The 13,828-nt window shown below is 37.3% G+C and overlaps 1 protein-coding gene across 2 annotated transcripts in view; it reads left to right on the forward strand.

Annotated features, from left to right (window-relative positions):
* Window positions 1–13,828, forward strand: part of chd1l (chromodomain helicase DNA binding protein 1-like) — a 91,825-nt gene that overhangs the window by 43,358 nt on the left and 34,639 nt on the right. For both annotated transcript variants that reach the window (XM_039744964.1, XM_039744965.1), the window contains exons 9-10: window positions 2,968–3,060; window positions 7,456–7,552. In XM_039744964.1, the coding sequence (XP_039600898.1) occupies window positions 2,968–3,060; window positions 7,456–7,552 (190 nt within the window). The remainder of the gene's footprint in view (window positions 1–2,967; window positions 3,061–7,455; window positions 7,553–13,828) is intronic.

Here is a 13,828-nt window from a genome sequence, read left to right on the forward strand (position 1 = left end):
TTTTACTGTGAGGAAATATACCATACAAACCTGGATATGGGACACATTAATGAATTTACATCAGCCTGGTGACCAGTGGAAATTAAATGTTGCTGTATTTCTTCATATGCTCTGCTTTGTGCCCCTGTAAATACTAACTTTCGTCAATATACAGTAACAATAATCCAGTTGTCCACCAATCACTTAGAATATGGACGCACTTCAAGGCAGAAAAGTTTTTATGTGTTGATCCGCTACATGATGATCTCCTATTTCAAATTTCTCAAACCTACTCCATATTTAGTCTTTGGAAAACACTTGGGATTAAGACACTCAGAGAAACCTTATTAACAATTATGCTTCAAATTTAACTTTCCAGTATCACAATTTTTCAACTCTTTTCAAATTAGACATTTTGAAAATTCCAGAGGGTAGTGCTGATCAGTCTTGATGACTCAGACAGCATCTCAACAATATATCAGAACACCTCAAAAAACCTTCCCTTCAATGATCCAAGGGTACAGTATGGTTGGAAAATGATATTTGAATTGATATCTCGGAAGCAACCATACACAGCGTATGCTTTAGTTCTATATGCACCAAACACTCAGTAATTCAACTTAAAATCACATTTATCTTGTTTAAAATTGTCCAAAATGTACTCGGGGCAAGATCCAACATGCGAGTGTTGACATCTAGCTCTGTGCCACATGTTTAGAGTAATGTACCAAATGAACATCATTTTGGACAAAAATCCATTAATACTTGTCAGACCGCCTTGGTGCTCCTAACTCATTAACAGCTGAGTGTGTTGTAATCCCAGATGGACTAAAACTGGAGAAGGAAAAATTGATTATAATTGCCTATACCACACTTCAAGCACATAGACTTACCTTGCTTAACTGAAGACTGCTAACCCAACATTTATATCTCATTGGGCGTTTGAAGTTCTATATTATTTGAAATTAGAAAAAATCTAATTAAAACATCTATCCAAAATTTTTTTTTAAAACATGACAATGCTTAATTAAAACGTTCAGATGAAGTATTCATTTTAGATTTAGTTTTTTTCTTTTTTTCTTTGTTTTTGAAATTCTCTTGTTTTTTCTAGACTGATTTTGAAGTTATTTGCTGTTTAAGTTCTGCAAATATTATCTGCTTGATTGTATACTATGTTACTTTCCTGAAGTAAAATGAATTTTAAAAAATTACTGTTTTTTTCCATTGTTTTCTTGTATTCAAAATGAATACAATAGCATTGTTTTTTCACAGAAGTACTTGTTGATATATATTCAAATGCTATGAAAAAGATACTGAATTCTCATTTTGTGAGGATATTTAATTTACCAGCATTAATACTCCGCTAATGTAAAATGAAAATCAATTTTTTAAAGTTAAATTTGAATGTCTTTTTTTATTCTTGTGTAATTTTGCCTTTTAATTACGTGAACTTTTGTAAGATAGTCAAAGAAAAATGATGCAATTGAGGATAACCTGGAAAGCTGTAGAGAAGGAAGTAATATGTTCATACTAAAATGAATCTAGAATGCTGAAATTTTGTAGAAGAAGTAAAGAAAGACTTTTGAACATTAAAATGGCTTATTTTATATCAGTTCATGTGCCTATATTCTCTTTTTGCTGTAAATTTTCTTATGCCAGATTGAATTGTATCGGTGATGCTGAGCTTGGCTTGCAAAAAGCCAATCTTACTACTGATGATCTTCCTTTGATGTTCACAAGGCTTTTAGATGGTCTAGCTCCAAGAAATCTAATAGTCCATAGTAAGAGATACCTTTGTCACCTTAAAGAGGCCATGTAGACTTTTAACGAAAGGCCTAGGTTCAGAGAATTTAATTAGAGTCCATTTCCAAATATAAGTCAAGCCTGTTCATAGTTACCTGAATGTGCACTTTAGAGCGAGCAAATAGTTTAACTTGCAGTCACAACCTTAAAATGAATATTCATCTAAGTGCTTTTAGATCTGACAGAAGTGTGTGGAGATGTCAGCTTATCATTACCACCTTTGGTTTTTACCCAACCAATACTTCGGACACTATTTCCTCCAAATAGGACACTAGTTTTCAAGATCATTTTCAAGATCAGAAAATTATTCTTCATGGCATCACCACACTTTACCTATTTATTGGTTTTTGCTTCAGCCATTGCAGCAAATGCTACCTTTTTTAACCTGCTGATACTGTATGTCTCAGTATAATATGGATCCTGTATGGAAGGCTACACATATTCTCCTAGCGCACACACATTTGGCCAGAGCTATTTGTAACTCCTGCCACTACTGAAGTCTTGAACAGGATCTATTCAGACCCCATGTCCCTGACATCTCCAGGCATGAAAGTGAACCTCTTCTGGAGGTGAGAAGGTTGAATTCATCCTGACCAGATGCTTCAACTATTTGTTTCATGTACCCCTTCAATTCCCATTTGGACCTTTCAGCCCTGTCCAGCTATACTTCATCAACCAGTTCGCCACCGAGTGGTGATCCTTTGACAGCTCAGCACTTCTTTTTTCCAGAACATATGGCCTCAGATCATATAACATGAATAACAAACTTGATCACTGACATCTAGCCCTATGTATTCCAAATATACTGATACCAGATACACTGATTTTGTTCAAATATAGCATTTGTTAAGGATAATCCGTGGCTATTACAGAAGTACAGTAATAATTCGCTGCTCTAATTAAGATCACTTGGGGCATTCTTTCCAGTCATTCCCCTTCAGACACTACTATCACTGTCTACTTAAGTGTTTAAGTTTCTATAGGGCTATAGACAACAATAAATGGCATTATTTCAAGCACTGAATACTGGAGAGTATAGTTAATTATATTTAATTGTGGTTAATTGATAGCTTGATACAATTTAAAGAATGATGTCCATCAAACTATTAACTAATTTATGGTGTATGTGGTATTGTTTTTTAGCGTTCTGTATTTTGTGCTTATTATTTAATGTATTTTTTGCAGATGTTTTTGACCATGATGGAGGCAGCAAAGCCAGACTATTAAATATTCTAATTCAACTCAGGAAATGTGTAAACCATCCTTATTTGTTTGACGGTAAGATCAAAATCAGTGGAGCTGAAGTGCAAAGTTTTACAATGTTTGGCAAAGGAAATGCTATGCTTTTGTTAGGAAGTGAACTGTATAAAACTTGTGCCTGTATGTAACTCTGTTCAACTTTGTACATATGGCTTCTCAAAGGAAAAAAACAGAATCATATAGTCAGTCCAGTCCAGTTACTTTGTAACCTCTTATTTACTGGGATCGCAAATAGTATTAAAGAACAAACATGGACATAGATATCTGAATAGAACAGTTCTTTTGACTCTTCATGCACAGCGTAGTTTCATAGTTAGATCAAGAAAAATAAATCATTGCATTCACAAAACGTAAAACCTTTACCCTCATTGGCATTAACCCTGATCATTTCTTAGACTGTGTAAAATTGGTTAACCCCGAGCGTCTCTGAGGATAGGCTGTTATGATCTGATACACAGTGTTGGGCCTAAATAACAGTTGAGATAGTATTCTACTTCCATCTAGTGGATGAAGTAACATGCTGCCAAAAAATCATGAATATTTCTAAGCATTTTGCTAGTCTTTGGTAGCTAATCAGCATTTATAAGTGGGGCAGAGTCTTCTACCAAAACACACAATAGCATAGAAATGAAAAGCGGAAAAACCAGTGTTAGAAAAAGCTGAAACTGAACCATTCGTTGAATCAAGCGGTACAGCAATGTGAATTCATCTTCAGACAGTGACACAGATATATGGCCCCCTACAACTGAGCCACCATGATGTTCCTGGTGACTCAGTCCTGCAGCGCTTCAGCAGGGTGTAGTATCTACATGGCAAAAAGAGTATGATGAACCACTGGATGTAGTACTGCAGTAACTCTCAGTGTTTGTGTCAGGGGAAATTTTAAACTTGCTAAGCCTTGTGCTGAGTTAATGTACAATAACACAATAGGCGTGTTTCCCATACAGATCAGGCACTGTCATTATACCGCCTCATGCACAAGCAACAAAAAAATTTTAAGTGTGCAAAGAAACATGCTTATACTCGACTGACTGCAACATCAGATTGTGTATTGGTGACTGCTTCTAAACATATTACACGAAGGACATGTTATAAATCTGCATCTGTACACTACCTTTCCTACTGTATTTATGTCGACTGTTCCATATTTACTTATTTCTGTTACACATACTAACATATTTTCTTTTTAAAAAAAAAATAAATCTGCTTTTTTGGCTTGTTTTTCCAGATTAAACATAATGCTAAGGAGGGTATCAAAGTAGAACAAAGCTTAAGAAATTGAACAAACAAAAGTAAAGTGTATTTAGTTGTTTGAAAATAGATTCTTTTATTTTGAAAACCCAAAAATACCCATATAATATTGTACTTCAGAACAGGAGGTGGAAGTAAAAACACTCAGATATTGGAGGAAAAAAGGCATTTAGCTTTACTTAAATGCTGATTTACCATCTCTCATGTTCCCTTGTCCATGGACTCGTGTAATTAGTAAGCTTGTAGTCTGAATGGCCTCCAATATCTTTGGAATATTTAACTTTTTATCATAGTTAATAACTATTGTAGATTTCACCACTTGGAGCCTGAACGTTTTATCCTGACAAGTTATACTAAAACAAGTTTACTTAAAAACCTATATTCCCAGATAAAGAAACAAAAGTGAATTGTTAAATTATAAATCTTTCTAATTAACAACAATTGAAAGAAAATCAAAGAGAAATATAAAAGCCAATGTAACTTCAGAACAAATATTGAAGTTAATTGTAATTGACAGTTAACAATGAATACCTAAAATGATACAGTAAGGTCCATAAATATTTGGACAGAGACAGCTTTTTTCTAATTTTGGTTCTGTACATTACCACAATGAATTTTAAATGAAACAGCTCAGATGCAGTTGAAGTCCAGACTTTCAGCTTTAATTCAATGGGTTGAACAAAAAGATTGCATAAAAATGAGAGGCAACTAAAGCATTTTTTTAACACAATCCCTTCATTTCAGAGGGTCAGAAGTAATTGGACAATTGACTCAAAGGCTATTTTCATGGGCAGGTGTGGGCAAGTCCATTGTTATGTCATTATCAATTAAGCATTTAAAAGGCTGGAGTTGATTTGAGGTGTGGTGCTTGCATGTGGAAGATTTTGCTGTGAACAGACAACATGCAGGTGAAAGAAGCCATCCTTAAGCTGCGAAAACAGAAAAAACCCATCTGAGAAATTGCTACAATATTACAAGTGGCAAAATCTACAGTTTGGTACATCCTGAAAAAGAAAGCAAGCACTGGTGAACTCGGCAACGCTAAAAGACCTGGACATCCACGGAAGACAACAGTGGTGGATGATCCCAGAATCATTTCCATGGTGAAGAGAAACCCCTTCACAACAGCCAACCAAGTGAACAACACTCTCCAGGGGGTAGGCGTATCGATATCCAAGTCTACCATAAAGAGAAGACTGCATTAAAGTAAATACAGAGGGTGCACTGCAAGGTGCCTCAAGAATAGAAAGGCTAGATTGGACTTTGCTAAAGAACATCTAAAAAAGCCAGCACAGTTCTGGAAAAACATTTTTTGGACAGATGAAACCAAGATCAACCTCTACCAGAATGATGGCAATAAAAAGTATGGAGAAGGCGTGGAACAGCTCATTATCCAAAGCATACAACATCATCTGTAAAACAAGGTGGAGGCAGTGTGATGGCTTGGGCGTGCATGGCTGCCAGTGGCACTTGGACACTAGTGTTTATTGATGATGTGACACAGGACAGAAGCAGCCGAATTAATTCTGAGATGTTCAGAGACATACTGTCTGCTCAAATCTAGCTAAATGCAGTCAGATTGATTGGGCGGCGTTTCATGATACAGATGGACAATGACCCACAACATACAGCCAAAGCAACCCATGAGTTTTTATTAAAGCAAAGAAGTGGAAAATTCTTGAATGGCCAAGTCAGTCACCTGATCTTAACCCAACTGAACATGCATTTCACTTGTTGAAGACAAACTTCAGACAGAAAGGCCCACAAACAAACAGCAACTGAAAGCCGCTGCAGTAAAGGTCTGGCAGAGAATTAAAAAGGAGGAAACCCAGCATCTGGTGATGTCCATGAGTTCAAGACTTCAGGCTGTCATTGCCAGCAAAGGGTTTTCAACCAAGTATTAGAAATGAACATTTTATTTCCAGTTATTTAATTTGTCCAATTACTTTTGAGCCCCTGAAATGAAGGGATTGTGTTACAAAATGCTTTAGTTGCCTCACATTTTTATGCAATCTTTTTGTTCAACCCACTGAATTAAAGCTGAAAGTCTGCACTTCAACTGCATCTGAGTTGTTTCATTTAAAATTCATTGTGGTAATTTACAGAACCAAAATTAGAAAAAAGTTGTCTCTGTCCAAATATGTATGGACCTAACTGTATGTAATACATCTGGAGTAATTGTATAGTTAATAGTAAATATTAGGAAATTATGAGTTAATATACTAGTGAAGTCCACATTTTTCCTGTTTTTGGTTTAAGTGTGTTGTACTTCAGTGTTTTCCCTCTGCCTTTTAAGAGCATATCTTCATTGAGCAATGTTACTACTATTCTTTTAAGCTGTGAGTACCAGAATAATTTTCAGTAGACTGAGTTTTATAGTTAATTTTTGCTATTGGTCCCTTGATCTACACAGCACAGCCCAGTTAATGCAATTATGGGAACTGTCTGCCTTTCATGTTTTTGAGCTGTTTCCCAAGTCACAAATTTGTCACAGTGGTCTCCATTTGTTTTGGACTAGTCTGATTCATTTGGAAATATTACTATCCCTTTGGTATTTTTTGTTTTATTTTTTTTATATATTTTTGTTTAATGCTGCTTCCTCACACAATCAACATCCGAGCATGTAACCTAGTCATTGTCCAGGTGCGCAAAGGTTGCAGAGACTTGCCTATGAAGACCTGAAGATGTAATCGCTGACAAAGAGGCTTCTTCAAAGTACTAAATTAATGATCTGAATACTTGCATAAAATAGAGATTTAACCTTTTGCTTTTTAATAAATTTGCAAACCTTTCTGAAAACGTTTTCACTTTCTCATTATGGGTTACTGAGTGTAGATTAATGGGCAAAAATGGCAAATTTATTGAAGAACGGACACATCAACAAGAATAGAAGAGAATGACAAGACATCACCAACAAAACCACTGCAACTGGGAGGCAATTCACTTGTCCATTGTGCTCCTGGGTCTGCCTTTCCTGATTTGGCCTGCTCTCCCTCCAGTGCACACAGAGGAGGGGGAGTGATGGAGATGGACAGTGTCATTGTTGGGTCGACGGACAGCCATGATGGCTAGGTTGTTGCAGTGTTTTCAGAAACTAATATAGGCACCCCTAATTGATTTTGCATGTGTATCAGCCTTCTCACAATCATATTTATTTTATAGGTGTTGAACCAGAGCCTTTTGAAATGGGTGAGCATTTGGTAGAAGCCAGTGGGAAGCTACATCTACTGGACAAGATATTAGGTTTCTTGAAGGATTGGTATGTACAACTTTATTTCTATAATCATTCTTAATTTTACTTATTTCTTTGGCAAATGTTTGGTTTCTGACCAAATATGTTGAAAAGTGTAGTACAGTTAAACCTCAATTATTTGTCACTCAAATAACTTCGTCTCCATTAACCATCAGTGAAAAAAAAAAAGTGCACGCCAGCATGTACCTATTACTACTGCCTCATGATACTCTGCAAGCTGTGCACATTGGAACAACTCTCCCTTCTGCTAGTGCATTGTTTTTTTCGCCAGCACCACGTGTCATGCCGCATTGTGAAATCACAGTGTCAGTTACGCACCTTTGGTTTTATAAAGTGTGATGCCAACAAAATTGAAAAACATGTTAAATGGAAACCACTGACGGTAATGTTATTCTGGATTAATGTTAATGTTCTTCTGCACTGTAATTTTCTTTTAAAATTCTGTTATATTAGGTTTTGTTATTATATTGTGATGTGCAGGCAGCTTTATGATGCAGTGTGAAGGAGAATTAAGGGTGGAATGTTGTGTAAGTGATAGGACTGGCTGAAGAGCTTCTGTTCTGTGGTGGACACGCCTCTTAGGAGTTGAGTGACAGGCTAAGTTAGAAAAAAAGGAGGTGTGGCAGAAGGATGTTTTAAGTAGTGAGTCAGGAGACAATAAAGTGTTTGTGGTAGAGACAAGGGTGGAACGGGAGTGGCAGGAGATAATTATTGGTAGGGAAAGCTTTCTTTTATTGTTTTGGAGAAATGCGCTATACGCCAGATAATGGAGTATAAGACAGTTTACCGTTTGTTACGGAATGAAGACTCCAAGTAAAACATAGCAAGCTCCAGTACAGTACCGCTGAGTTGTGTTTGCTTATTACGCCGGTCATTACAATATTATATAAATTAATTAATTTTGTTAATACTAATGTTTTGTTAATATATGACTCTTTGCTAAACTAATCTACTATGTATCATTTTTAAAGTTGCTGTTCTTTTAGCCGGCTTTTCTCTTATCCTTCACAGCCTCATCCTGACCCCTGTACGAATAATTGAGGTTTAACTGTATTACCTATATGTCCAGGAAGCCACGTTAATGATTTCAAATGAAGTACTTAAATAAAACAGGTGAATTAAGTTAGGTTACTTTATCTGAAATTGGGAACAAGTATATGCAGTGCTTTATTCAAATTCAGTATTCTGGGGAGTTTGGGAGGGTTTCTGCTATTTGAGTTTTGAAAGGCTTGACACCTTTACATTCTATTGATGAAAGCATGGAGAGGTTTTTGGGGAGATACTGTATGGTACATATTCGCCCACTTCATGCCTTGAGTGTACACAAAAAATAGCATACAAGGGAATCGGGAACAATTGTCCTGATGAATGCAAGTGTTGAGTATCAGCTTTCATGTTGCTTATCTTTATTTGTGTCATTATTCTGATGGCTGCAGATTTTAAATGCAGTACAAAAAGCACCCAGTATTGTTTTAGCATCTTTTCAGACTTCTCACATTTTTTCCTAGGAGCCTCATTTTGAAACATTATATTTGTCTGAGTTTACTTTATTTATAATACCTCTTAATAAAATACACTAAAACTGTAACTGTGAAGCTTCAGTTATTCCTGGAGCCATGCTATTTAAGAAAGCAAATAAAAACTTATTAAAACTTAATGTTTTACTTTGCACAAGGAATTGTGGTGTACCATATGTAATTTTCATACTGACATCAAGAGTCTTCTTCATTCAGCTGTTCCAGTTAGGGGTTGCCACAGCAGATTCTTTTTCCATATCGCTCTGTTACACCCATCATCTGCATGTCCTCTCTCACCACATCCATAAGCCTTCTTTTAGGCCTTCCTCTTTTCCTTTTGCCTGGCAGCTCTATACTTAGCATCTTTTTCCCAATATACCCAGCATCTCTTCTCTGCACATGTCCAGAACAACACAATCTCAGATTGATCATCTTTCTGACTTTGTCTCCAAACCGTCCAACCTGAGCTGCACATCTATTCTAGTGTACTTGTTGCTACTCCTATCCATCCTTATCACACCCAACTAAAATCTTAGCATCTTTAACTCTGCTACCTCCAGCTCTGTCTCCTGTTTTTTGGATAGTGCCACCATCTCCAACACATATAACATAGCTGGTTTCAGTACCATCCTGTAGACCTTTCCTTTCACTTTTGCTGATGCCCGTCTGTCACAAATTAGTCCTGACCCTCATCTCCACCCATTCCACCCTTCCTGCACTCTCTTTTTCACCTCTCTTCCACAATCTCCATTACTCTGTTCTGTTGATCCCAAGTATTTAAACTCCTCCACCTTCACCAACTCTACTCCCTTTATCCTCACCATTAAAATGACCCCCTTCTCATTTACCCACATGTAGTCTGTCTTGTTCCTACTGACCTTCATTCCTCTCCTCTCTAGAGCATAACTCCAACCCTCCAGGGTCTCTTCAACCTGCTCCCTACTCTCGTTACAGATCACAGTGTCATCAGCAAACATCATAGTCCACAGGGACTCCAGTCTAATCTCGTCTGTCAACCTGTCCATCACCATTGCAAATAAGAAAGAGCTCGGAGTCAATCCCAGATGTAATCCCACCTCCACGTTGAATGCACCTGTCACTCGATCTGCAGATCTCATCACTGTCACACTTCTCTCGTACTTATCCTGTACATCTCTTACATACTTCTTTGCCACTCCTGACTTCCTCCTACAATACAAGAACTCATCTCGATACACCATGTCATATACTTTCTCCAGGTCCAGATGCAGTGCAACTCCTTCTGTCCTTCTCTATACTTCATCAGCACCCTCATCTCATCTGTTTTGTTCTTTCCTGGCAAGAAACCATACTGCTGCTCACTAATCATTACCTCCCTTCTTAGCCTAGCTTCCACTACTCTTTCATGTAACTTTATGCTGTGGCTCATCAGCTTTCTCGCCCTGTAGTTACTATAGCTCTGCACAACCCCTTACTCTTAAAAATCGGTACCAGTACATTTTTTCTCCACTCCTCAGGCATCCTCTTACTTTCTAAGATTCCATTAAACAATTTAGTTAACTTCACTGTCCTCTCTCATAAACACCTCCATGCTTCCACAAGTATGTAATCTGAACCAACGGCCTTTTCCTTCTTCATATTCTTCTTAGCCACATCATCCAACCTTCTCTTTCTCTCATTCTCTTCATTCATCAGCCCCTGAATGTACTCTTTCCATCTGTTCAAGACACCTTCCTCTCTTGTGAGTATGTTTCCATTGATATCCTTTATTACCCTGACCTGTTGCACATCTGTCTCAGCTTGGTAACCTCTGTCTAGCAAATCAGTACAGGTCCTTTTCTCCCTCCTTAGTGCAACCTCTCATACAACTCATCAAATGCCTTTTCTTTAGCCTTTGCCACCTCTTTCTTCACCTTGCACCTTATTTCCTTGTACTAATTTCTACTTTCTGCATCTCTCTGACTATCCCACTTCTTCACCAACCTCTTCATCTGTATACTCTACTGTACTTACCAATTCCACCACCAGGTTTTCTTTTCCTCCTTCCTCTGTCCAGATGTTACACCTAACACCCTTCTTGCTATCACCATTACTACTTCTGCTGTAGTTGCCCAGGTATCTGGCAACTCTTCACTGCCACCCAGTGCCTGTCTTACCTCCTCTCTGAACTCAGCCTTGCAGTCTTTCTTTTTCAACTTCGATCATTTGGTCCTTGGCTCTGCCCTCACTTTGTTCCTCTTCTTGATCTCTGTCATCCTACAGACCACCATCCTATGCTACCAAACTACACTTTCCCCAGCCACCACTTTGCAGTCTTCAGTCTCCTTCAGATTGATCCTCCTGCATAGGATATAATCTACCTCTGTGCATGTTCCTCCACACTTGTTCCTCCCTCTTCTTAAATATGTATTCACCACAGCCATGTCCATCCTTTTCACAAAATCCACTATATCTGACCTTCTTCATTCCTCTCCTTGACACCATATCACCCATCACCTCCTCATCCCCTCTGTTCCCTTCACCAACATGTTCATTGAAATCTGCTCCAATCACCACTCTGTCCCCTGGATACACTGTCCATCACTTCATCCAACTCACTCCAGAAGTCTTCTTTCTCATCTGTCACACACCCAACTTGCTGGGCATATGCACTAACATAACATTCATCATTCAGTTCATTCATCACTTACTTTCCAGCTTCATAATCATCACTCTGTCTGACACTCTTCACTTTGAAAACACTCTTGACATACTTTTCCTTCAGAATAAACCCTACCCCATTTCTGCTCCCTTCCACACCATGATAAAACAATTTGAATCCACCTCCGGTCCACCTGGCCTTACTCCCCTTCCATTTAGTCTCTTGCACGCATAATATGTCCACCTTCCTTCTCTCCATCACATCAGCTAATTCCCCTTCCAGTCATACTACCAACATTCAAAGTTGCTACCCTCAGTTCCACTTTCTTTACCTTTCTCCTCTCCTCCTGCCTCAGGACACGTCTCCCCAGTCGTCTTCTCCTTTTTAGACCAGCAGTAGTCCAATTTCTGCCAGCACCCTGTTGGCTAACAGTACTGGTGGCGGCCATTGTTAACCTGGACCTCGACCGATCCGGTATGGAAATCTGTATTGTTGTCCACATATTTTACACCTTTTTCCTACCTGACCAAAGTTGTATTAGCATTCTCTTTTACAGCTTAAAAATATACAGTACATAAAATCCATAATATGACTGTAGATTTGACGTGTTCCTCTGCCTGTCCTCACTTAGCAATAATTAATAGACATACTGTGGATATGGTGGTAAACTTCAAAGATTAAGGATGAAAAGTTGACCTTTGATATGTGTAGCTGCATTTTTCTAAAATTGTCAAAGTTCAGCAGTTCCAACTTAAAAATGGGATTCAACAAAGCCTAATGCGCCGAAATGATTCCACAGACAAAATATCTTCGTTTTTAAAAGTTTTAGTTAGAATTCAAAGTAAAACAGTTCACCCAAAAGAGAAAATTAAAATAGCAAAAAAAAAAAGGCGCAAAATTCTTGTTAAAAGTTCTGTTCAAAGCTTATATTTTGTTACATTTCAAATTGTTACTAATCACTTAAAGGTTTCTGAAACATTTCTAAATGATGACGGTCAGAAAACTGTATATCTGTCCCATCTCTGAGTTGAAAATGGGTCTTTCAAGTCCCTGAGTACTGGGACCTGTTCTAAACACAACTGACTCAATTATCACACTGTATTTCAGTTATAGCAAGAAAGTTCTATCTCTTACTAACTGATAGGGGGAAAAGACTATACCATTGTCTATGACTATGGAAGAAATGTATATTCTGTTCAAATTAAGCAAACATTAATATGAGTTAAACTCAAAATTTTAACTTTCTAAGATTGGCTCTTACAATATGAATATAGAATAAATCAATAAGAAAAGGCTGTTGTTTCTTAAAAAATTAATTGCGTTTGAGGAAACAACTATTTTGATTCTTTTTCATAGGTTTTCTGTTGTTACATTTGCATTTATATGTTGTTTTCAGAATCTTGATATTAACAAAAAAAATATTTTAAAAACATTGTTAAAAATGAATACACTGCAGCAGTCCTCTGTCAGTGAGCTGTATCACTGGCATGTCAAAATATTTCAAGTAGCAGCTGAGGGGTTAAAAGCAGCTACTGAAAAAGAATATTCAAGAGCCAAACAACTCAGAGTGCATTACATGTGCACAAGCAGGCTACGCAAACCTCTCCTCTGTCCTGTCCGTTTTTTTATAGGCATACCTTTTGCCACTGTACTTTTGCTGTTAAATTTTTGTAGCTCATAACCACTACTTTCACTGCTTAAAGTACTAATCCCACGATTAACTTTCTGTCCTCTGATTACCAAAGATTTTGGGCCCTGATTATACTGGTTGTAGTGGCCCTTTTGAGCTCTTAAGTTAAATAAATTTTAATTACAACAGTGGATATCATCTCTCATGCCTTCGCTTACTCGCTTGTGCCTTACTGAACAATATTTTGTTTACACATTCCTGATGCAGACAAATTTCCTTCTGTGATAATAAAGTCTACCTGACAAACATTTAAGGAGTCAGCCCTTATGTTAAGGACATCTGCAATAAAAAACAATACATTCACTACCCAATTTTTGGTTTTGATTAAAAATTGTAGATTTATTTTAGAAATAACTATGGCATTTACTGTATATTTACTTTTATCTAGTACCTGGTGTTTTTTATTTTAAGCAAAAGCACAAAATTGCTTGCGCAGGTTAATGATTTTTTTTAAC

Source organism: Polypterus senegalus, chromosome 2, assembly GCF_016835505.1.
Source record: "Polypterus senegalus isolate Bchr_013 chromosome 2, ASM1683550v1, whole genome shotgun sequence".
Taxonomy (NCBI): domain Eukaryota; kingdom Metazoa; phylum Chordata; class Cladistia; order Polypteriformes; family Polypteridae; genus Polypterus; species Polypterus senegalus.